This window comes from Phascolarctos cinereus, unplaced genomic scaffold (genome assembly GCF_003287225.1).
Source record: "Phascolarctos cinereus isolate Bilbo 61053 unplaced genomic scaffold, phaCin_HiC Scaffold_2;HRSCAF=192, whole genome shotgun sequence".
NCBI lineage: Eukaryota > Metazoa > Chordata > Mammalia > Diprotodontia > Phascolarctidae > Phascolarctos > Phascolarctos cinereus.
In genome coordinates this window covers 242,396,492-242,418,768 of record NW_027555625.1, presented here as the reverse complement: position 1 = coordinate 242,418,768, position 22,277 = coordinate 242,396,492, and the positions used below count along the sequence as shown (strand labels likewise).

At 40.4% G+C, this 22,277-nt stretch overlaps 1 protein-coding gene across 1 annotated transcript in view; it reads left to right on the top strand.

Annotated features, from left to right (window-relative positions):
* Nucleotides 1–22,277, top strand: part of LOC110205095 (piezo-type mechanosensitive ion channel component 2-like) — a 60,385-nt gene that overhangs the window by 15,188 nt on the left and 22,920 nt on the right. Inside the window, 5 exon segments of the mRNA XM_078149162.1 lie at nt 2,470–2,655; nt 10,787–10,870; nt 11,351–11,517; nt 14,315–14,613; nt 15,989–16,180. Coding sequence (XP_078005288.1) covers nt 2,470–2,655; nt 10,787–10,870; nt 11,351–11,517; nt 14,315–14,613; nt 15,989–16,180 — 928 coding nt within the window.

Here is a 22,277-nt window from a genome sequence, read left to right as displayed (position 1 = left end):
TCCACCATTAAAATTTTGTAAGTCTGCATGACATTTAAAGTACTCCTCTGAAGCCTCATCCTGGTTTGGGGGTGACTCTGGACTCTGGAAGGCTACAAGAGTGGGGCACAAGCTTTGGCAAGTTCAATACCAAGCAGGGAAAGCTTTAAGGAAGTCCCGGTGATGGACGGTGTGTCTGCGGTTCAGGACTAGCCTGGCTAATAGTAGAGAGGTACACTGGCCATAAGGTGGCAATTGTCTTTTCTGTAAATGAAAGTTACCAAGGCATGGAGGGGCTATGATCTGCACCAAAGCACTCACATCGATGATGTCACAGTTCTGAGTACTGCTGAATAAGTGCCTTGCACACAGGTGGTGCTTAATAAATGCTTGTTGCTCAATTGCTGAATAATTCTTATTTCACTTGATCCTCACGATAACCTTGTGACGGTCATTGCAATGCAGGGCAAGTATTGTTATCTCCATTTTAAAGAAGAGGAAAGTGAGGCTCAAGTAGCTTAAATGACTTGCTGGGGTCATGCAGCAAATGATAAGGTAGGGTCTTGAACCCAGATTTTTGGATTCCTAGCCAATGCTTTTCTTGTACTGTCTCTGTGGCTGTTATGACAAATGCAGCAATCACAGAGAGATCCCTATACAGCTTAGCTTTGGAATAGATAACTGCTGAGATCACCTTTCAGCTCTGAGATCTTGTGATTCTGTACTGAGCATTTCCTGTATTCCTTGTCTAACTGTAAATTGGAGCTTGCGCTTACCTGGAGGGATTACTGAGTTCCCACTGCTGGTTTGTTCGCAGTTTTAGCATATACTGCACAATAGGAGGCTATAGCTTATGTAAGTACCCAGTCTGCTCTTCTCATCATTGGGGTAAGTACCTGGCCACCTGCTTTCATCTCTGGCACAAGTGCCCATCCCACTGCACTCACCTCCTCTTTCCAAGGGAAAAAGACTATGCAAGTTGAGCAGAAACTTCACACAGCTCATGTTCTAGACAAGAATATGGAGAGAAACCAAGCTAGAAACTGGTCCCAAATTGCGAATACATCCATTTTCTCAGAAGAAAAGTCATGAGCTCATTTAGGAAATGAATTTCACTGGGTCCCTGTGCTAATAGGAAAGAAAGGAGGGAAGGAAGGAAGATAGGAAGGTAAGAAAGAAGGTACTAAAGAAGGGAGGAAGGAAGGAAGGAAAGAAAAGAGGAAAGAAGGGAGGAAGGGAAGATGGGAGGAAGTAGAAGGAAAAGGAAGGGAAAGAAAGGAAAGAAAAGGGAGGGAAGGGAAGGAAAGGGAAAGAAGAAAGAAAGAAGAAAACTTTACCATAAGAATTTCTTCTTAAAGACAAAAGCAACTAAATAGATTTGACACCTTCACTTAATTTTTTAGAAACTTGATATGTGTATTTATGGGAGTATTCAGGAAGTACTTGGAATATACAAATCATTCATCCACAGCTGTGCCTGAGCTATATTTTTCCCAGCAGTAGAGTTCATATTAAATGCACCTACAAGTAGGTTACAGTACAGTGATTGGCATGATTTTTCTCTTAAGTTCCTATTTAATTTCTCCCTAAATTACTTTCATGTAATTAATATCATATACTTTTTAAAATGTCATATACAATTAAAATAAAAGAGCAAAAGGTATATACTTTTCTGACCTGTCCCTCGAGGAACATTCCAGTCAAGTTGGCTCTTTCAGGTCCAGGGTCATGTCAATGTGACACTAGACTTATTCAGTGACTGACAGTGTTCTGACCACTCCCCAGTGACAATCCTTCAAGGGATTGTGTTACAAGCAGTGCAGCACAGGACCATGCCCTCTTTAGAGAGGAAAGGACCGTAATTCTGCCTGACAACAGATGAAACTGACTTGATCTTGGGAATGGGGGAGAAAGGAAAGACTATTTTACTCCTGGTTTTATAGAACATCTTGAATTTCTATACCTGCCTTCTAAAGAGTTCAGAGCCCTCTTCTCTCATCTGTCCTTTTACCATTTCTTCTATCAGTTGAGTGTTCTCATTCTTATTTTACAGGAGAGACTGAGGCCTAAAGTGGCAAAGTAGCTGTTCAAGTTCACACAGCAATAGATATAGAATGTCTAATATCAACTAATTAGGTTTGGAGGTGGGGAAAGACTGGACTGTCTTTTTCCAATTCTGATCACTTTCCCTAAACCCTAATTATGTCTCCAAATCCTGATCTCACTTTTCCTTCCTCTTCCTGCTCTCTATATCCCATCCTGCTATCTAACACTTTGGGCTTTGGTGGAAGAAGGGGAAAAAAAAATGAGTGAAGGAGGAATGATGAGAGGGAGTGCCTAAGCTCTATAATTATTATCCCTGCTCATAGACATGGGGGGAAAGGGGGGTAGGGTGGAAATAGGGGACAAAATAATACTTTTCTTATGCTGACTATACCCACCATGTCCTCACAGAAAAGCTTATAAATATTCATGTTCTTTCTTGTGTAGCCATTCCTGATGATGAAGGGTGTGAACCTCCAGAAAAGGATGCTGGGATCCTATGGGATGCTATATGTTTCACCTTCTTGCTAATCCAGAGGAGAATCTTTACAAGTTACTATCATCTTTATGTTGTGGCTGATCTAAAAGCCACTGAGGTCTTAGTATCCAGGTACATGGGCAACATGCCACTGAGTACAGGGTGGGAAATGTCATATCTCAGAATATATCTCAGAATATTGAGTATTGTCACATCTCAGAGCTGGGATTCAATTGGATTCAATAAACATTTATTAAGTGCTCATTACATGCCAGGCATGTTGCTAAGTGCTAAGGATACAAAAAGAGGCAAAAGACAGTCCTTCCCTCAAGGAGCTTACAATCGAATGGAGGGGAGACAACATGCAAACAAATATACACAAAGCAAGCTATATATAGAATAAATAGGAAATCATTAACTGAAGGAAGACACTGGAATTAAAAAGACTTGGGAAAGGCTTCCTGTTGGAGGTGAGATTTTGGTTGGGACTTAAAGGAAGCCAGGGATGTCAGTAGTCAGAGCAGAGGTAGGATAGCATTCCAGGTATGGAGGACAGCCTGGAGCCAAGAGATGGAGCATCCAGTTTGTGGAACAGCCAGGAGTAATATGTAATATGACTGTAATGGAATCAACTTTGGGTGGTTTTATTTTATAGAAAGGGAAACTGAGCCTCTGAAAAGTGACGTGGTTGCCCAAGATCAAATAGTGAATTAGTGATAGAGCTGGGATTAGAACCTGGGTCTCTTGATTCTTGGTAGAATGCATTTCTGCTACATTAAGCTATATTTGTCTTACTCAATGAATGCCTTTCTTGATGAATGCATTCCTCCAACACAAGGTAAAATAGTCTCATATGTCTCAGTGAATGCCAAGCAAGCTGACTTGATTTCATATGCTGGGATAACATAATGTTTCTTTTGCATACTTAGAGGAGCTGAGATGTTTGACTTGAAGTTAAAAAAGTTTTTGATGCTTCGAGAAGAAGAGGAAAAGTCAAAACTGTTCATGATGAAACAGTATGTTGATCAAACAATGCTTTACATCCTACTCCTACAAAGGAAAGATTAACCAGCCACATGAGGTTGGCCTTTTTCATTGTTCCTTCTCTGTTTCTATCAGGCAGTACATTTTTCTATTTAACAATTATGTATTTAGAGCTGAAATGGAACTTAAAGATCACTAAGACCAATCCCCTTATATTGTATAGGAGAAAACTGAGGCAAGGAGAGGAAAAATAGTTTGCCTGAGGTCCCACAAGTGGTAACTGGCAGAGTCAAGATTTAAACCCAAGTCACTGACACCAAATCCAGCATTCTCTCCATTGGGCCATGCTGTTGTTGTTCAGTTGTTTTTAGTCATGTCTGACTCTTTGTGACCCCATTTTGGGTTTTCTTAGCAAAGATACTGGAGTGGTTTACCATTTCCCTCTCTAGCTCATTTTACAGATGAGGAAACTGAGGCAAACAGGGTTAAATGACTTGCTCAGAGTCACACAGCTGGTAAATATCTGAGGCCAGATTTGAACTCAGGAAGATGAGTCTTCCTGACTCCAGGTTCTGAACTCCATCTACTGCATCACCTAGCTGCCCCATTGCACCTACTCATCCTTTAAGTCACCCTTTCATCACGTCATTGAATATGACCAACAGGAAGAGCAAGCAGTGAAGCTGAATAAAATGACCATGTTGTGAGTGTAGATTGTTAACTCTGAGATTTGAATATGAGTTTCCCAGTAGATAAGGATGCTAAGAAGTGCTCTTCCAACCTAGGAATCCATATAATTCATATAATCCATATAATTCCACAGTTTGGCTCCTCTTACTTTCCAACCTCCTCTCTCCCTCCAATTCTCCCCTCCACTCCCCTTCCCAACTCACCCCCAACACCATGATTGCTATTTCACATTCCCACCCCAACCTTTTTTGCTATGATGGATCTCTCTGGAATAACCTACCCTCTTCTCTCTACTGATCTAAGACCTACTCCTTCCTTAAAGGCTCTATGGAGTTTCTTTGCTCCATCTTTAGCTAGTCAGTAGAGAGAATAAGTTCTGATATGAACATGGGACCCCAAGAAGTTTTGGTAGGAGATGGGGCCCATTTGGCAGAGAGGAGGTGGTGGGGGTGAGGGTGGGGGATGGGGAAGGATAAGTTCTCAGAACTTGTCTTAAATTTTCAGAATGGAGAAAATCAAATTGAAACAGAAAAAAAATTGACAGTATGCAGCAGACTGATAAATCTACCTTTGGTGCCTCAATGGTTAAAGACAGTCATTCTCTCAAGACAAACACAAGGTAAGGATGAAATCATTGGTGCACTCAGCTGTCTCAGGTGACCCTCAAAGAACCTCTAGGATCTGAGACAGTGAAATTAAATCATCTGCCATGTAAAACCACTCTTCCCTGAGAGTAAGAAAGGGGTGGACTTTAGCCTCTAGGAATGTCAGACAGACAATGGGTCTATGCTACAGCAGCTTCTCCACTGATCTCATTTTCTTAGAAATTTGGCTCTAAAACAGTGCTGGGAGTTTAAATTCTGACCTAAGCAAAAAAAAAATGTGAAAAGGGCCCTTTGTTAGTGCAAAATCATAGGATAATAAGTTTAGAGCTAGAAGGGTACATACAGGTCATCTGGTCCAACCCTCTCATTTTACAGAGGAGGACACTGAGATCCAGAGGGGTTAAATAACTTTGCCCAAGATCACATAGATAATAAGTGGCAGGATTGGGGTGCAAACCTAGGTCTTCCAAGTACAAATGCAGAACAATTTCTACTGTACCTGTGGGCCTCCAGCAGAGGGAGGCCCTTCCTTCTGTTGGTTATAATAGGGCTTCTGGAAATTCAAAGGCTGCTTTGACAATTACAATCCTGAGATTTCCAAAAACATTTCCTTAAAGAATCAGGTGCCCAAAGGAAGTAGGAGATTTTTGTTTGTTTAATCAAAGAATAGAACATGCTTCTAAAGTTAATTTTTCACCTCATGGATTTTTCTTGAATTGAACCAATTTGGGGGGTTAAAAAAAAGAATCCATGTCTTTGTTTGATAATGATCAGTCACATTTCCTTTTATTAGGCAAAAATTACATCGAGTATATAATTTGACCTCACCAATCAAGACTAATTAGATTGAGCAGTTTATATTAGTGATAAGTCTAAATTTAGAAGGTGTCTTTTTTAAAAGTTATTTAACTTAATATAGTTTCACTGTTTAAAAGTGTATAAAGTATATCCCAAAGTAGTTTTACAAAGTATTGCCCAATAGAGGTGCCCAGGGGATCTGCTTTTTTGAATAGGCAAGAATGAGTTTTAATTGTCATATGGGATGAATGTAATGAAAAACAATCCTATCAAGTTACTTTTTAAAACCATGTAAATCTATTCATTTGATTAAGCCAATCTTTTCTTAATGGATAATAGAAAGGCAGGCTTTAGTTCTTTGGGGAGGAACTATCCCATGTTCTAAATGAGTGGTATCTCATCTAGTGAGGCTTTACTCTATTTGCAGATGATGGGAGCATAATGAAAAATAAAGGCGAGAACTGGTAGAAGCCTTGGGTAAAGCATCCTTCTAGTAAGTTAACGGAGATTCTAATGAGCATAATGGGTTATTACACAAGGCTAATGAGGCAGAGGCCTTGGCAGCTAGAGAGTGCAAAGGATAGAATGCCTGGCCTGGAGTCAGGAAGACCTGAGTATAAATCCCACCTCAGACACTTCCTAGCTGTGTGACTCTGGGCAAGTCACTTAACCTCTGCCTACCTCAGTTTCCTCAGCTGTAAAATAAGAATAATAATAGCACTTACCTTTAAAGGGTTATTGTGACGATAAAATGAAAGAATATTTGTGAAGTCCTTTGCAAACCTTAAAGTATTCTATGAATGTTAATTATCATCAGCATTATCATTATCTATTTCCTTGTGGGCCAGCTTCATGGGTTAGCTTTTTTCGCCGTTCCATGATTACAGACTGAATCCCTACTCCTAGCCAGCTCTCTTGAAAACACAGCTATGCTATAATATACAAAGGGGTCTGGGCTAAAAAGTATAAATGGCAGCACGAATCTCTCACATTTATTATAGAAGAACCCAAAAACTCATGCCTTGGGTTGATGGGTAGCATTGGGCTTATATACAAATGGACAGCATTTCATTTTTTGATAGCTATAGAATATCTGCAATCTGACTGTCCCAAGAAAGGGGCAAAGAATGGAGGCTTTCTACGCCATAGATAACAAGCTGTTTGTGATGACAGATGACAAAGAAAAGCACCACACCCCCACACTCCCCATACTCCCATACCCTCTACATCCCCAGGGACTAATTTAATGCAGCAGTACCAATGCATCTCAGTCTAGATGAGGAAAGCTGAGACTTCAGGCTGTAGCAGGAGGGGTTAGTCTCATAAAAATGAAATGTCTTGTAACATCACTAGAATAAGATAGATTTCAGATGGTACTTGACTTTTGTTATAAATCTTCCTGGGATGTGTACAAAGAGATAAAGTTGTATATCCTTTTGTTTTGTGGAATTATTTTAAGTGATTCAGGATGGGAGCTATAGCCTCTTTGAGTCTGACAGTGAAGAGGAAAAAGAAGAAATAAATGAAGAAAAAAAGAAAGAAGCATTTCCAAGTCCTAAAACTGCCTTCCAGGTATCTTTGTTGGGTGATGTCCCCAAATTATCCAAATGCAATAGTCCCATTACAATACTGGTTTATTATTTTTGTTCACAACAACTCACTTCCTGATGGTGCTTTACAATTCATAAAATACTTTTTTGGTAACAACCCTGTAAGATAGATAGTGTTAATATTATTATTTCCATCCCAAAAGGGCCTATCAATTAACTATTCTAATTCTACTACTCATCATTCCTGTGATTTACCAGACAAAAACACCTTTCATTGCCACCACTCCTGTACAGGTGTTGTCTCTCCCTCTTAAAGAATAAGTTCCCGGAGGGTAGGAACTATCTTACTTCTGCATTTGTATTACTTGAGATTAGCAATATAAATGTCTAAAAAATGCCTTTTCCTTCCTTCCTTCCTTCCTTCCTTCCTTCCTTCCTTCCTCTTCCTTCCTTCCTTCCTTCCTTCCTTCCTTCCTTCCTTCCTTCCTCCATTCCTTACATTTAATAGATGAGAAAACTGAGATTCAGAGATATTAAATGACTCATCCAAGGACATATCAAGAAAGTATCAGAATCAGGATTTTAACCCAGGTCCCCCAACTCTAAACCCATTGATCTTTTCAACAACATTTATGCTATAAGCATGTCGTGGTGAGATCAGAATATCGTAGATGTTCAGTGGAATGAACACTGGATTTGGAGACAGAGGATTTGGGCTGATATTCTGGTTGTGCTACTTACTACCCTCCGTCCCATCACGCTGGTCAAGTCACTTACCTTAGTTCCTCTTCTGTAAAATGAAAGGATTGAACTAGAGATCCTCCAAAGTCCCTTATACTGGCTCTAAATCTCAGATCTAGGTGAACCATCTCATTTTACAGGTGAGAAAACTGAACCTGGTGAAGTTGAGTGACTTGTCCAAGGTAGAAAGGAACAGAATTCAGAACTAGCAATTGAATCCAGGTCCTGTCAATCTAAATCCAGTAGTCTTTGTACTTTGCCAGGCTGCTACAGTGTACATAGATCACTGTGTGTAATGGGAACATGAGTTGACACAGTGTAACATACTCAATGTGGCAAAGGACTTCATTGCAGGCTTTCGTTATGTGTATATTGTGTTAACTTGAGGGAATTTAAAGGCCCACAATTCCAGATCTTTGTGTATGTTTATTTGTAATCAGGGCATGAAATTGGAACATGCCCTTTCAGCCTGAGGCAGCTTTCTAGATATTTGGAAAACATGGAACAATTGGGAATAAATCCTAGTTTTTCATCAAAGGAAGTCACTGGCCCTTTCCTCTCAGCATAAACCATTTGCCCTACAACACAGGAATTGTGAATTGCATTGATCTGTTCAAAATAAAGGGGAGACTAAGGCATAAAAATGCTCTGGTCTTTCCTATATGAAAAGGCAGAGAACCAGCATGGCATCATCCACTGAGCTCTAGATATGATATGAGGAAGATGTCTTGGCTGTGATGTTTGCCAGTTATGGGATCTTGACTAAGACAATACTTTTCCAGGCCTCAAGGTCTGATCTATAAAATGTGGGTAATAACACTTGTACTACTTACATCTCATGGATGTGGAGAGAAGTGTGCTTCATAAACCTTAAAGTATGATAAAAAAAATGAATTTTTATCCACAAAAGTCTTATTTCAATCCTTTACTCCCTTCAAACCCTTGTTCTATCTTTCAAACTTTTCCAAAGCAGTCCAACCTTGATGCTTTCTCTGTTATTTTCTCACTATTTCTCTGGCCTTGTCCTTTTCACACTTTGTTGAGTAATTGGCATTGTTGATTATGAACTATTCCTAGATATTTTCTTCTTCCTCATCTTCAGTGATATCAAAAAGTCTTAGATTGTTTGAAAGAACCTATAGTTCATTTAATATACTCTCTCCTTTAAGCCTCAGGGACAAGTATTTCTGTGCCTCCTTTCAAATTCATGGGGCCATAAAGAGGTCTTAGAGTCCACTTAGTTAAACTCCATCATTTTTTGAAGGAGGTAATTGAGCCCTTGAGAAAAATCTTTAAGTAACTTTTCCAAGACAATAATGAGTAATAATCAACAGAACTGGTATTTGAACCCAGGTCTTCTGACTCCAGATCTATCATTCTTTCTGTTGTACCATGCTGCCCCTTGTTCATTTAATAGTCAATAGAGGGGACATATTCATTTTTTCTTAGCTTTTATAGTTAATATTTCTGGGTTTTCTTTGGAACATGTCACAGGTTCACCCAGAGAATTTTGTCTTTAGTTTACTATGGTGTACAAATATCTGAGTGGAGCTTGAAACATTTTAAAATTCAGGACCTGTTCCTTAAGATCATTTCTTTTCTAAGAGGAAATTACTTGGAACAAATATGACATTGATTTTCCATCTCACTTTATTATTTTCAATCTACTTAAGACTTGACAACCTCCATATAGTTAGAGAGCTTTCTGATTAGATTTTGTGGCTTTAAAACAGAGTATAGATGAGAGTGATGTTGGCTGAAACTGCCAAAGAGATATAAGAGTAAGGATTTCTCTCTCTCTCTCTCTCTCTCTCTCTCTCTCTCTCTCTCTCTCTCTCTCTCTCTCTGTCTCCTTCTCTCTCTCTGTCTCTCCAGCTTGCTTATGATGCCTGGGCAAATAATTCTGCATCAGCAGTCAGGCTGTGGAAGCAAGATGAAATGACATTCAGGAGAGAAGAAAAGAAGGAGGAATGGGAGCCACAGTGTCAAAGAGGTATCCATCCATTCCAGAACAGAGAGCTGGGTGATAGCTTTGATGGATCACTGGTCTAAGAAGAACAATCGAAATTAAACAGTTGACATTTTTGATTTGTGAATTAGCAATAAATAGATTGGGCTCTGGGAATGATTATATCATGATCAGACAGGAATGCTATTTTTTTTAATAAGGGCTAAGGAAGAGAGATTATGATTATGTCAGTGCCCATGATAAAGGCTGGAGTTTTTCTGGAGGATAGTTTGTTCATCTGAGGCATTTGCAGGGACATCTGAATTTTGCAAATCTGTTTGACACCATAATTACAACTTTGGTTTATGGAAGATATCAGAGAATTATAGATCTGAAGGGACCTTAGAAATATTTTAAATGTTATTGATATAATTTATCTTTTCATCACCTCCATTTCCTTCCCCATCCCTACCTGGAGAGTCACCCTTTATGACAGAAAATGAAGAAGGAATAGGAAAACAAAGCAATCCAGCACAGCTCACCAACACATTAACCACATCTGACAGTATAGAGAATGTTCCATACTCTTAGCTCCCACCTCTGCAAAGAAGGGAAGGAGTTGCATCTTCTTATCTCTTGAGGATTTTGGAAATTATAAAGTATGTGGTCTTTAATGAATCAGATCTTTGCCTAGAAAAGTATCCATCAGAAATAAACACTTTAGAACAAGTGATAAATTAATGTAAGAATCTGAATGGTTTTACTCTTCACATGGTCTGGAAACAGAATCAGATGACTGGATGCCATGTCCCTAGTGTAATTCCAAAAATGTTTTGTTCATCTAGGGTTGAAAATCATTCCCCAGCCACTACTCTCCAACATATATATACATCCTGTAATGTAACATAATCAAGTTTTTGATAATTAAGAATAAAACAGATGATTCCAAGTGATGTCTATCTTTCTGTAGGATCAAAAGACAGAAGTCTGGAGAAATGTGAAGATGTTGATGCTGATGCTTCCGAGAAAGAAGATGGAAGCTTGCATGAACCAGGTAGGTACGATGGATATCTATATGAGAGGTTAAGGTTAACCACGGAAAGAGACAAAAGCTGCTTTAAGAGGAGCATAGGTATCAAAGACAAATATCCCTGCTTTCCCTTTTCGCCCAGGGTCTACCTTGGGTCTGCCAGGTTGACTCTGGGGAAATTTTGATGATTTTGTCTAAGTGATAAGAATTTATTCAATTCAATAGCCACGTATTAAGCACATACTATGTGCAGAACCCTGGGCTTAGTACTGGGAGAAACATAAAGTTTAGGAAAAAACCCAGTTTTTCTATCTTATGAAGCTCACACTGGAAATAAAGTCCTGGTGCCCTGGGAGGTTTTCCTCCATAACTAACTGGGCTATGTTCAATTTTATTTTGACTCAGTACTGAAAGTCTATGAAATACATATAATGGGGTTTTGTTACATAAATATTTGGAGGTTTGATTTGTTCTTCCCTCCTGGTTTTCCCCTCTTCTTCACAGAAATTCTAACGCAGAGAATAATCGATATGGTCAGATTTTCATGGATCTTTGGGAAGGTGCTGCTGGAAGACACCATAGCAGCAGTGCACTCCCTGTATAAAGAAAATTGGGAAATAACCACCATGTTGAGGGTGGAGTGGTGTATGCTACTGAAAAGGCTCAATAAGGTAAGGGCCATGGGGCTCCAAAGAGTCTACCTTCTATGATGCCAGGTTCTTTGAGTCATTCAGCTCAGACCCATCATTCCACAGTCTGGTTAATGATTTGTATCTTTCGTGAGCTCTTCACCAGGGTCATTATCACTCTTCACCATGCATGGCTTTCTTCATGTTCAGATCAAAGGCTTAACAAAACTCGTTCTTCCACCAAGTGCAACTAGCAACCTCGGATAAGTTTTGGAGAGAAAAATGAGGTGTTCTCTTGGTGCACTTAATTTAAAGCATCCTTTTCTTCAAGGAGGGGAATGCCCCCACCTCAAAGCAAATTGTTTGGACATCTTTGAGGTACTGTGAGTGTTCAGAAAGTTTGATTAAAAAAACAATAAGTACTTACTGGTAAAAGCCACCACACTTGGTGCTAGGGACACAAAAACAAAAATGAAACATAAAATCGTCAATTTAGAGCTCCAAGGATCCTTTTATAGGTCATCTAATTCAACCCCCTCATTTTACAGATGAAGATAATGAGGTCCAGAAGTTTCAGTTACTTGCCTGTGGTCACATAAGGAGAAAGCAGCAGAGCTAAGATTAGAGTCCAGATCCTTTGACCCCAATCCATCACCCTTTCAACCACCTCTCCCTATCTAGTTAAATAAGAGTCCCTTTCCTCGAAGAATTTATAATAGGGCAGAGTGATTAAAATAAGTATAATAATGCAAGATAGAAAGTGATGGGGTTAAAAGAGAGATCCAGACAAAGTACCCTAAGACATTAGAGAAAGGGGAGATTATTTTTGGTTGGGAAAATGAGAGAAGGTTACGTGTAGCAACCTGGGTACTATAGAAAATAGGGCACTGAACCTGGAGTCAGGGAAACCTGAGTGTAAATCCTGGCTCAGATACTAGCTGTGTGACCCTGGACAAATCACTTAACTTCTCTCTACCACAGTTTCTTCATTTGTGAAGCAAGGGTAACATAGTACCTCCCTCCCAGGCTTGTTGTGAGGATCAAATGAGCTAACGTATGTAAAGCACTTTTCAAACCTTCAAGTACTATATAAATTTTAGCTACTATTCTTGTTGTGGTGGTGGTACCGTAGTTGGCAACTAGCTTTAACCTCAAAGAAAGAGAAAGATTCTGAAGGGTGGAGATGAGGCATTGGTATACTCATGGCATAGGGGATATCTTTTGGGAATGTATGGATGTGGGAAATGGTATGTCTAGTTCTTGTTAATGGAACCCAAGCACCATGCTTTATTTGTAAAATGAAAATGTAAAATGTCTTGTAGGGGGAAAAGGCCACCAAAGAGAACATTTTGAGATACTACCATTTAAAGCTTCAGGAGAAACAGAAAACCACACCTGTCAAAATAAAGGAAAGGGAGCCAGGAGCAGAAGATCAGGGGTTCTCTGATGCTGGGTTACCTGAGCACCATAAGGACAATTATATTTACCAGATGAGTCTGAAGAAGAGATGATTCCTTCAGGGGATCAATGTAGAGATGAAGACACCTTAAGCCAGCAATCACCCAGGGAGAGGTCTCAGTTATAGGCTGGATCTGGGAAGGACCTTGCCAAGAATGACCTTGAGGATCTGCCACCATCAGTGAGGCATCCCCCAACTGGAGAAGACTCACAATCACTTGAGGAGACCACAGCATGCAGGTGAAAAGGCCTTGATGAAAGCTTAGAGTCTATTAAGGTCAAATTTTCACTATGCAAACAGTGGAAGTCAGAATAATGTTTTCAAAGCACACTTTTGCTGAAGTCATCACACTGAACCCTAAGCCAAAAAAATTGGCTCAGATAAGCACAGAAATAATTTACCCTAATTTACGCTGCAACCTAGTTTTAAAAAATTATCGATAGCTTGTTTTTATATTGCTTTCATTTCTGAATACAACATTTCCCTACCTCTTCCCAGAAAGTTGTTCCATATGATGAAGAATAAAAAAGAGGGGGAAAAATCAGCTCAATAAAACTAACCAAGCTGGATAGCATTGTTATCCATTACATACAATGCTATCCAACACAATAAAAGTTGTATTCTACAACCATAGTCTCCCATCTCTGTAAAGTGGGAAGGAGTAGTTCATTCTTTGGGGCTGTTTACAATTATATTTTCTTGCTTTTATTTCCATTTACACTGTAACCTGCCACCTAGTTTAAAAAAACAACAAATAATCCAAATTGATTTTGATCTGGTAATTTTTCCAACAAGATTTAAATGAACCAAATGATCAGAAGGTAATTTTGTCAGTAAGAAAATTCCCAGAAAATGCTTTATAACTTATCACAGAATATCAGAACTGGAAGGGTCCTTAGAGACAGTTACCTCCAAACCCATCTTTTTACAGATGAAGAAACTGAAGTCCCAAGGGAATATATGACTTGACCAAGGTCATACAATGTTTGATTCCCAGTCCATCAATTCTCCTCCTGCATTAATTAATTAATAACCATTTAGTAAATGCTTACCACATGCCAAGTACTTTGCACACATCAGACTAACAAAGGCTTGTCTACTAACACTTCTTGAAAGACTTGCTTTAAAGAATGGAAAATAACGGTTTGTAAGTAAATTGTTTAAATGAAAACTAATTACCAGAGAGCACTTGTCCTTTTGAATAAGTCAAGCCATCCCCTGAATTTTTGCACTAACAATTTGTTCGATAAACCCACTCTTCATAGATAGAGCAAATAAAACTCTCAGTTCAGCCCCATACAAATGATTGCAAATCCCTCGTGGGGTTTTCTGATGTTTGAAATTTGTTTCATGTGAATTTAATGTGTTTATTTTCAAAAGTTTTGGTGTCTTGTGACATTTGGGAGGCCTAGGGAATGCTCAGAGATGGGTGATAACTACACAAGTGATGATGAGAACAGCCTGGGTGAGGAAGATGAGGGTGAGCCAATCTTAGGACTTGGCTGTCAAGAAGCCAGCCCACCCGACAGCAGCTTAATGCAAGCTCGACAAAGAAGCTCCTTATCAGAAGCCAAAGACTTGGTTACTGCTTCAGTGGGACAGAAGAAGAAAAGAGTCACTAGATCAATAAGAAAAGCTCCCTTCCCATTGCTGCCTACTGGAGATCTACTCCTTAAAAGGCAAGAATTATTTCTTTCCTTCCTTCCCTCTCCTTCTCTTCTCCTCTCCTTCCCTTCCCTTCTCTTCTCCTTCCTTACCCTTCCTTTCCCGTTCCTTCTCTCCTTACCCTCCCTTCTTTTTTTCTTATTTCCCCTTCCTTCTTATTTTGTTTTCTAAGTAACAAGCATTTGTTCTCTCTTCTTTCCATCTGCTGCCCCCAAAACTGAAAGAAAAAAAAACGCTTATTAAAAATGTGCATAGTAAAGCAAAATAAAACCTCATATTGGCCATTTCTGAAAATGAGTCCCATACTCCATCTTGAATCCATCACTGCAGTGTTGGGAGGTGAGGAACACACTTCATTCTTAGGACACTGCAGTCATGGTTGGTTATTGCGTTGATCTGAATTTTATCTATAATCCATTATGAATGAGGTTATCTGCTCTTATTCAGTGAGGACAGTCCAAACCACTCTACTTGGGTTAAAGAGGTAAGATACATGCCCCAGGACGCTAGAGGCAAGCGGTCTTTGGCACAAATTAGTGTCAGGAACTGGAGCTTTGATTTCATTGGTTCAGAAAACTCCCTAATGAAGAAACTCCTTCTACCATCAGATCTATGAGAGGTTAAGTGATTGGCCTAAGGTCACTTGTGTATGCGTCAGAGACAGGATTTAAATTCAGGATTCTGGCTTTAAGACCATTCATCTGTTTGCTCTGCTGCTTCTCAGATAATCATTTGTTTCAAAAATATGTACCATACCAATTTTGAGCAAATAGAGTTTTTGTAAATTATACATTTTAAATGCCTTAAAGAAGCTCACTATTCAAGGAAATACTTTTATGAAATGGATAATTACTTCTTGGATATTAGCTTTCTTTTAAAAAAAATTTAGATCTAAGATCTTCTTAAAACAGGGCACATCTGCATCTGTAGTTACTATTATAGATTTAAAATTAGAACTGAAAGGGACCTTCAAGACCATCTAGTTGAACATTCTTTTTTTTACAATTGAGGGGAAATGCCTTATCCAAGGTCACATATGTAGTAAGTAGAAGAGCTAGGATTTGAACCCAGGACCTTTTGTTCCAAATCCAGCTTCTTTCTCCTGCTGCCTCTCAATGAAAGCAACTTTTATGGTGATTCAAGTTTTAGTGTTCTTTACAACATCCATATGAGGCAGGCAGTGGCAGCATTATTATGCCTATTTCACAGATGAGGCTTGGAAAAGTTGAGCCACTTGGCCAGGGTCACACAGTAAGAGCTGGAGTCACAATTCAAACCCAGGTCTTATGACTCTAGGTCTAGTGCCATTTCCCTACCCTGTGTCTCCTCTCAAGCAGCTAACTAGGGATGTTCTTGTTTTGTTCCAATTGGACTGGTTCTTCCTTTCAGGGTTTTTTATGACTGCGAGCTGGAAGAGGTAGATACATTCTACAGGAGTCCCCCCAAAATGGTGAGGCTCACTTTGGAGCTGTACGAGCTGATTGAGTCCAAGTCTGAAATGCTCAGTTACTTCGTGATCATCCTGAACCACATGATTTCAGCTTCCATCCTGACACTGGTGCTCCCCATTCTCTGCTTCTTGTGGGCTATGCTTTCTGTTCCAAGACCTCCTAAATGCTTCTTGATGGCTGCTATCTTTTACACAGAGGTAGTACCAACAGAAGATAACACTGTCATGTTGTTGTTGTTCAGTTGTTTTAGTTGTGTCTGACTTTTCATGACCCCATTCAGGGTTTTCTTGGCAAAGATACTGGGGTGGTTTGCCATTTCTTCTCCAGCTCATTTTACAGATGAGGAAACTGAGGCAAACAGGGTTAAATAACTTACCCAGGGTCACAAAGCTAGTAAGTGCCTGAGGCCAGATTTGACCTCAAGTCTTCCCAACTCCATAGCTGGCACTCTAGCTGTCCAGAGCTCACATACTACCGTGCTATCACTTGCCATACTTTTCTCTTCTATAACCTCCCCTTCAGATCTTGCAAACAATACACTAGCTTTCAAGAGTCAAAATGAAATCACAAATGGATTTTTCTAAAGGATAGCCACAGCAAAAAGGCATTGCGGCATAATGGATAGGATTTCCCTCTTTCTGATTATCTTCAGATACTCTGTACTTGTCTTGTTATGTGTCTCGATGTCAGCATGTCACCCCCACTAGAACGTTTGTTCCTTGAGAGCAGTGACTGTTTGTGTACGTGTGTGTGTGTTTGTGGGTGTTTGTCATTTTTTGTATCCATAGCTCTTAGCACAATCTTGGTACATACTGAGCACTCAGCTGTTGTTTGCCCTTCGTTTTTTGAAGAGGACCAATGACGTCATGGGATATGTCTTGACTTGCTTGTGAATTGGATTTAAGTGAGGCAGAGTTACTCAAAGTCCTCAGCCTCACTCTGTCTTCCTGAGTCATCAAAGTCCAGTGGCAAGACAAAAGTCAAGACCACTGACAATGGCCCTGTATGCAGTGGATGACCTTGGTGTCCTTCATGTCTGCCCAAGCTCTAAGCTCTCCACAGCACCTTCGTTGCCACTGGAACAAATTGTTCTCATCCACCCATTCTGCTAGAGAAATTCTTCACGTTCTTGGGGTAGACATCCCCCTAACTCACCAACAGGTTTGAGACCTGGCCATTACCCTGGTTTAGCCCATCTGAGGAGATGGCTTACTGGGGTGTGGTCACTGCTCATGTGACAGCTTTGTGGAGCCACAGGTAAGAATTAGATTAATCAGGTGGACACCAAAAGTGGATGAGCAGCCTTGAAAAAGGTTTGGCAAGCCCTCACACCAAAGGTGCTAGTCCTCCTGAATACTCCACACACCCCAATAAATGCTTATTGACTGAATGATTGATTGACTCTCTAGATGGCTGAGTGGCCTTGGTATTAAAAAGACCATAGTTCTAACTGGCACATATGGCTGTATGGCCCTAGGCAAGTCATTTAACCTCTTAGTACCCATGGCAAATTTTTAATGCTGTAAGTCATCCAAATAGTTTTTAGTCTACCTTAATAGATATAATTTTCTCACTGGAAGTTCCTTATACCAATTACTGAGTTGGATGCCTGAAAAAGAAAATTATAGCTTCAGCACACAGACTTGTACATAGTAGGCATTTAATAGATATTTGTTTAATTGAATTAGAGGCACTTAATAAACATTTTGTGGGGATAAAGACTAGACTTGTGATTTCATTGATATAGGGAGCTTCTGGTGGGAAAACTCCTTCTACCGACGTAGGTTGACCCCTTCTCTGCAACTTCCAGCCATGGAGAGCAGTCTGGGGCACTGTAAAATTAAGTGACTTCCCCAAAGTCACACATCAACTATATGTCAGAGGCACAACCTGAATCGAAATCTTCCTAGCTTTGAGTCCAGTTCTCTACTATCATTTTAACATTGCATAGAATTTTAACATCCCTTTTAGCCGTGACACTCTTTAAGCTGAAAGAAGCATCTTTGGGACTCCCAAAGCAGGAAGAGAGAAGATGAATGATTTAGTTTCTGAAAGAGCACGCAGTCTAGTAGGAATGATAAAGTAAGTATGGAAGTAAATAGAAAACAAGATTGAATGGAACAAGTGCCATAGGAGTTCAGAAGCCAGAGGGGTCACTTCTACCTTAAGAGAGGATCAGGAAAGACTTTGAGGAGGTGACATTTGAGCTGGATCTTGAAGGATGGGGCAGATTTCAAATTTCATAGGCAGAAATAAGAGGTAGGGTTCCTGGTAGAGGAAGAAGACTAGTCTAGTCAGGCTATTTGAAAAAGTATGGTGGTGACCAGGAGTGGTACTTTGGGTGACAAAGCTATTTTCAAAGCAGTTTCAGCATAAAAAGAAGACTGTTCCTTAGCATAACTACCATGAGGAATGGTTTGGCTTTGGGGTAGTGGGCCAGAGAATGTTGGAATTTAGCTACTATTTGGGAACTATGCCAAATCAATTTACAGGCAATAAATACTAGAAGAAATTTGGAAGCACAGACTTTTGGAATCCAAGCCACACACATAAAAAGGAAAAGAGTAAAGATCTCAAAGAAATTTTAGAAGGTTGAACAAAAGCATAGGATTATGGGTTTAGAGATAGAAGGGTCATTAGAGGTTGTCTAGTCCAACAGATGATGACATTGAGGCCCAGAGAGAGGAAGAAACATGCCCATGGTCACTTCCCTTCTCTTTTCTGGACTTCAGCAGTGTCAGACAGTGGTATCCTGAGAATTCAGCATGATGTTGGTTATTTTTTTCTCTCTCTCTTATTTCTGCGGATAATACGCTTTAGAGAAATCTCTGGTATAAGAAAGGCTAATTTGAGACTAAATAAGTACTTTCAGCTGGTTTCGTGTGTTCTCTCCTTTCCCTTCTCTTTCTTCAGGCAGCAGTAGTGGTCAACTATTTTTCACAGTTTGGATTCTTTCCCTGGACCACAAAGCTCTATGCAGGCATACATGGAGAAAAGCCATTTTCTCTGCCAAATATAGCTGGAATTGAAAAAAAGAGTAGCTATGTCCACTATGACCTTGTGCAACTGTTGGCTTTGTTCTATCATAGATCAGTCTTGAAGATAAATGGCCCCAGCAGAGGATATGTTCTTTGGAAATGGTTTCATTCACTTTATCATTTTCTGGCAATTCTTGCTCTTTAGAACCTTCTTGTTTTTAATGAAAAAAAAAACATTAATTAGCTAGACTTCACAGCTCCCACATCGGACAGGCTCAAATCAACACCCATATTCCAGATGAGAAAGCTGAGACACAGAATTGGCTGCTTGCCCTCGCCAAAGGCCCTCAAGACTGAGACTTAAATACGTTTGAATTTCTGACTCCTGCTCAGAATGCCTTGAAGGCACTAGTGTTTTTCATTTGGTGCATAGGTTTGTTTTAAAGATAGTTTTAAATCAGGTCTGTTTCTGGACTTTAAAATTTTTATTTTTTAACTGCATTATATAATCCCACTGGGCTTGGTGCCAGGAATCCTTAGGAAACCAAATTCCCCAAAAGCTCACTTCAATGAGATTTCTTCATAAAGATGAATACCCAGAATTCCGAGTTTAAGACAGGAAGTAAATACAAAGAAATTCTTCCATCTACTCTTTCCTTTGCTGCTATTTCTTCAGACACACCTCAGAGCACACACCGTATTTCTTTCCCTGCCATAGGCATAAAGTAGGAATTTTTGTACCTGAGGCATGAATTACAAACCTTGCCTGGGCTGGCAAACCTAATGAAGCATTCCCGGTTGGGGGAAGAGGCAGACATTAACAAAAGGGGGGGACCCCATTCTCCTAAAACCCCAGAGGAAGCAAGCCATTTGGTAGTTTTTTATTTAAACTAATTATTCCTGTAATTGTGGTCTTGGGAGTTGGGGAGTCAGTCTCTAAGCCATAGGTTTGAGCCCTGGGTCTGACACATCCTGGCCTTGTACCACAGTTCACTTAATAACTCAGTACTCTAAGTAGCTAAGACTACTGGTTGTAGAGTAAGCTCTGACCTGTGTCTGCAGAGGGAATTTTCTAACCTGTAATTTCCCCGTATCAATGAAATCACAGGTCTGTTCTCTATCCCCTTTTAACCTCATACAGACTAGGTAAGGTAGGCATTGCTCCCATTTTACAGATGCCTTTCTATAAAGCAGAACCCAAAGTTAGTTGATCCTGGGGAGAGGGAGAGGGAGGGGGGTGGGAATGGGATGGAAATCGAGGGTGGGGACTAGACTTGTGATTTCAATGGTATAGATAATGGCCCAGAGTTAGTGTCAAAGCAGGGACAAGAACCTACTTCTTCTGGTCCAATGGTCTTTGCCAGGCTGCTGAAATTTAGCTGACTTGGAGGCTTTAAGAGGAAAAGCTTTCAAGGCAAAAAACAGTCCTGGCAATGGGGGAAGTTAAAACATTCCCAGGAAGGCATGGCCTTCTAGCAGAGTCTCAGGGGCTAGATCCTCTCCTGCCTCGCCCTACCCCAAAGTGCTGGCATCCCCTTCACGGCCCCTTTCTGGGACTTTCATTCACTCACTCATTCTTTCAATTAACATTTATTAAGCACCTACTATGTGCCAGGCACTGTGCTAAATGCTGAGAATACAAAAAGAGGCAAAAGATAGTTCCTGTCCTCAAGGAGATTACAATTTAACAGGGAGACAACATGCAAACAACTATATACAAAGCCAGTTATATACTGGATAAATAGGAAATAATTAAAACAGGGAAAGCACTGGAATTAAGAGGGGTTGAGGAAGGCTTCTTGTAGAAAGCATGATTTTAGTTGGGACTTAAAGGAAGCCCAAAACAGACCGTTCTGAGAGGCTCTATCAGACTCAGGTCTGGGGAAGCACTTCCTTATCTCCTGCACAGCCTGGTCCCCAGAGAGCTCAGAGGCTCAAGTACTGCTGCTCCCTTATCTCACAGGGGGGTGGCATCTCACCATATTTTCAATCCAGTCCTCCTGGACAACTTCTGGGTTTCCTATGTTCTCTATAACCCCACACATCCATTTTTAGTTGAGCAGAATTATGTGTCAGGGCTGGGGCTGGGGAGGGATATTGTGAGAGGGGTACCACTGCTCCCAGCCTGGGATTCATGGGTTGTTTTCTCTCCAGATCCTTCAGCCTCTGTGTCTCCAAATCCTGCAGTGTCATCTTGGGCTTGTTACCATTTGTTTTGGGGGGGGGTTTTTTGGCTAGGCAATGGGGTTAAGTGGCTTGCCCAGGGTCACACAGCTAATGAGTGTTTTTGTGTCTGGGGCTGGATTTGAACTCAGGTCCTCCTGAATCCAGGGCCAGTGTTCTATCCACTGCGCCACCTAGCTGCCCCCACTCTTTACCATTTGTACATAGCTTGTCCCTTTGCGCTTGGGCCCATGGGTGTCTATTTTGGACTTGGGTGGGGGGAGGGAGATCAGCAAAATGTATACTCAAATACTTTCCTTTTTCCCTCCATTCAGAGTCTAGGACTATGGGATGAGCCATCTTCTGGCCAGGCTAACTGAAAAGAAAAGAAAAAGATTAGAAAGTCCAAGAGTCAATGACACAGCAGCAGAAAGCTGGGGAGCTTCCCCCAGGGTTGGCAGGCAGAGCCTTATCCTTTTCCTCAGCCTGCCCGCTCCCGGTGGGCTTTGTGGAGAAAGAGACAAACCCCTTTGGGTACACGTGGGCTTTGGAAGACAAAAAAAGGAGTTATAAAAACTCAAGATTTATTTCTTCATACATAATTCCTCAAATCTTGATCCTTGTAGGGGCTTTGTTAGCAATCTTGGTCTGGCTTCCTCACTACAAACACCAGTTCACTCCCTTCCTTCTTCCTCCTCCTCCTCTTTCTCCTTCTTTCCCTTTAGCTTCTTCGAAAAGTATATAATGGAAGGATATGGAGTTAAAGGACCTAGGTTTTATAAGTAGAGATGGAAGGGATCTTAAGAGGTGGTAGACTCCAATCCCCTAATTAAAAAGATGAGGAAACTGAGGCCCAGAGGTTAAGTAACCTCCGCAAGGTTACAGCACTGGTAAGTGTTTGAAGCAAGATCAGAGCTCAGGTTTTCCTGACTTCAAGTTCAGTGTGCTATTCATCACACCAGGATGGCTCAGACAGTTTCATCTAGGCTAATCCCCTTATTTTCTAGTTTGAAAACTGGCTTTGTAGATAACCTCTCAGTGTCTCAGTTTCACCTTTTGGCAAATCAAGAAGTTGGATTAGATCTG